The 1,994-nt window shown below is 37.2% G+C and overlaps 1 protein-coding gene across 1 annotated transcript in view; it reads right to left on the reverse strand.

Moving 5' to 3' along the window:
* The window catches only part of LOC115211777 (pleckstrin), a 114,312-nt gene extending 112,677 nt beyond the window's left edge, over positions 1–1,635 (reverse strand). The window contains exon 1 of the mRNA XM_029780456.2: positions 661–1,635. Coding sequence (XP_029636316.1) covers positions 661–708 — 48 coding nt within the window. The 5' untranslated portion in view covers positions 709–1,635. The remainder of the gene's footprint in view (positions 1–660) is intronic.
* Positions 1,636–1,994: the final 359 nt, after the last annotated feature.

Here is a 1,994-nt window from a genome sequence, read left to right on the forward strand (position 1 = left end):
TAATTGCAGGCATTGTACCTCTATTAAAAACCATTAACATTATTATATCACTACGATCAGGATCGCTGGCTTTGTGTATATCACATCAGTAACAATGTATTTTATATCCCTTATGTCACAGACTATTATATATTCAGTAAGAATATGAAGATAAACTAAGATGCCAGCGGTGTCTTCTAATATAATCCCATTCAAATTTTGGATGCCGTCTGGGAATGTTAGACTTTCGTGTGCGCTTTCTTACCACTACCCAGTTCAACTTTCTATTATATACAACTGTATAAATTAATGAGAAATATATCCAGAAACCGCGGTACGCATATATACATATATATATATAAACACCAATAAAAGAGATAAGAATGCGTTTATAATTAATTGGGCGGGCGAAGTAAAATGCTTATGTAACGAAATTACCAATTGTTGAATACTAAAATTATTCTATTATTTATCAGACATCAATTACTATCATAATTACACTTTGAACAATTTTTTGTATTTTAGCCATGAGCTGGCAAGCAATGTTTATATATTGTTTTTTATGGGCTAAAGAGAATATACATACGCATATATATCACATATATTAATACATGTATATAAATGATGGTGAATGTACTTATCTGTGCGTAAAATGAAAGAAAAAAAAAAGACAAGGCTTACCTGCTTCAAGAGATAGCCAGTCTTGAGACAATGGTTTTCCGTGTCCATAGCACTTTGCTTATGGAACTAGAATAGTATGGATTGTTTACTGGGGTCTTGCCAAAAGTCTACAAGCTTCACTAGTAACTCTACTTGTCTGTTAGTCATTTCCTGCACCAAAAAGCAGGCAAAAGCAGTAAGTAAACCTGGTGAGAGCTGAACGTTTCTGTGTACAGGTTTAGAGGACAGGCAGGCAGGCAGCCAGCCAGCCAAGCAATTAGTTAACGCTATCTCCTAGATTCGCTTTAAACTATGGACTAGTAATAATAACGTGTTGTGTACTGCGATTAAGTATAGTCTTTGTTGAAAGTTATAATATATGAGTATGTGTATGTTACTGGTGTTTCACGTGAATGCTTGTTCATATATATATGTGTGTGCGCGCGCGCTTTTCTATGTTTTACGTAAATGTCTATCTTCGTGTGTGTGTGTGTGTACTATGTATGTATGTATGGGAACCTTTCTACGTGTATGACACGCGCGTGTCTATGACTATTGTTTTTATGCGTGTCTTTCTATAACAGCTGTAATTTTTTTGTTGGTATTTGTTTGCTTCTATCTGTAATACTGGTGTACGCTATTTACGCTGGTCTCCGTGTATCTTTATACGTGCTTCGTTAGTATTATTTACAGTACGTTTGTGTGCTTCTACCTATATAGATATTATATATACGGTATGAGTGCATGTATCTGCACGTTAATATTATGCATCAACATATTGAGTTGTTTATATGTATGAGTGAGTGTGTATACCTCATGGCGTGCTTATGCGTATGAGTGTTAGTATATGGGTAACTACCTATGTGTCAGTTATTTCGTACTACTGACACCGCTACCAACTTTATCACTCTCATACCTTCTCTTTCCTGAACGCTTCTTAAACTCTATCTCTCTCTCTCTCTCTGTTTGTTTTCCCTTTTCTTCTGTTGCCACTCTCATACTTTCTCCTACAACACGGTCCCCTCTTTCTCTCTCTATCTATGTTTTCTTGCGCATCTTTGCTTTTACTCCCACTGCGTCTCTTTCTCTCATACTGTGTCTCTCAGCGCGCGCTCTCTATCTCTTCTCTCTGTTTTTCTTATCCTATCACACTTCTCTCTTACTCCCAAACGTCTCTTTCTCATATCCTCTTCGTCGCGCGCTCCTCTCGCTCCCTCTCTCTCTCTCTCTCGCAGTTTTTCGTATTCTATCGCGGTACTTTCACCTTTCATCCACTCTTTCTGTTTCACTGTTTTTCTTTCTCACTCTCTCTGTCTTACCTATTCTTTCTCATCCCCTCCCACCGATACAATCTC

The sequence above is a fragment of the Octopus sinensis genome, linkage group LG5, assembly GCF_006345805.1.
Source record: "Octopus sinensis linkage group LG5, ASM634580v1, whole genome shotgun sequence".
NCBI classification, from domain to species: domain Eukaryota; kingdom Metazoa; phylum Mollusca; class Cephalopoda; order Octopoda; family Octopodidae; genus Octopus; species Octopus sinensis.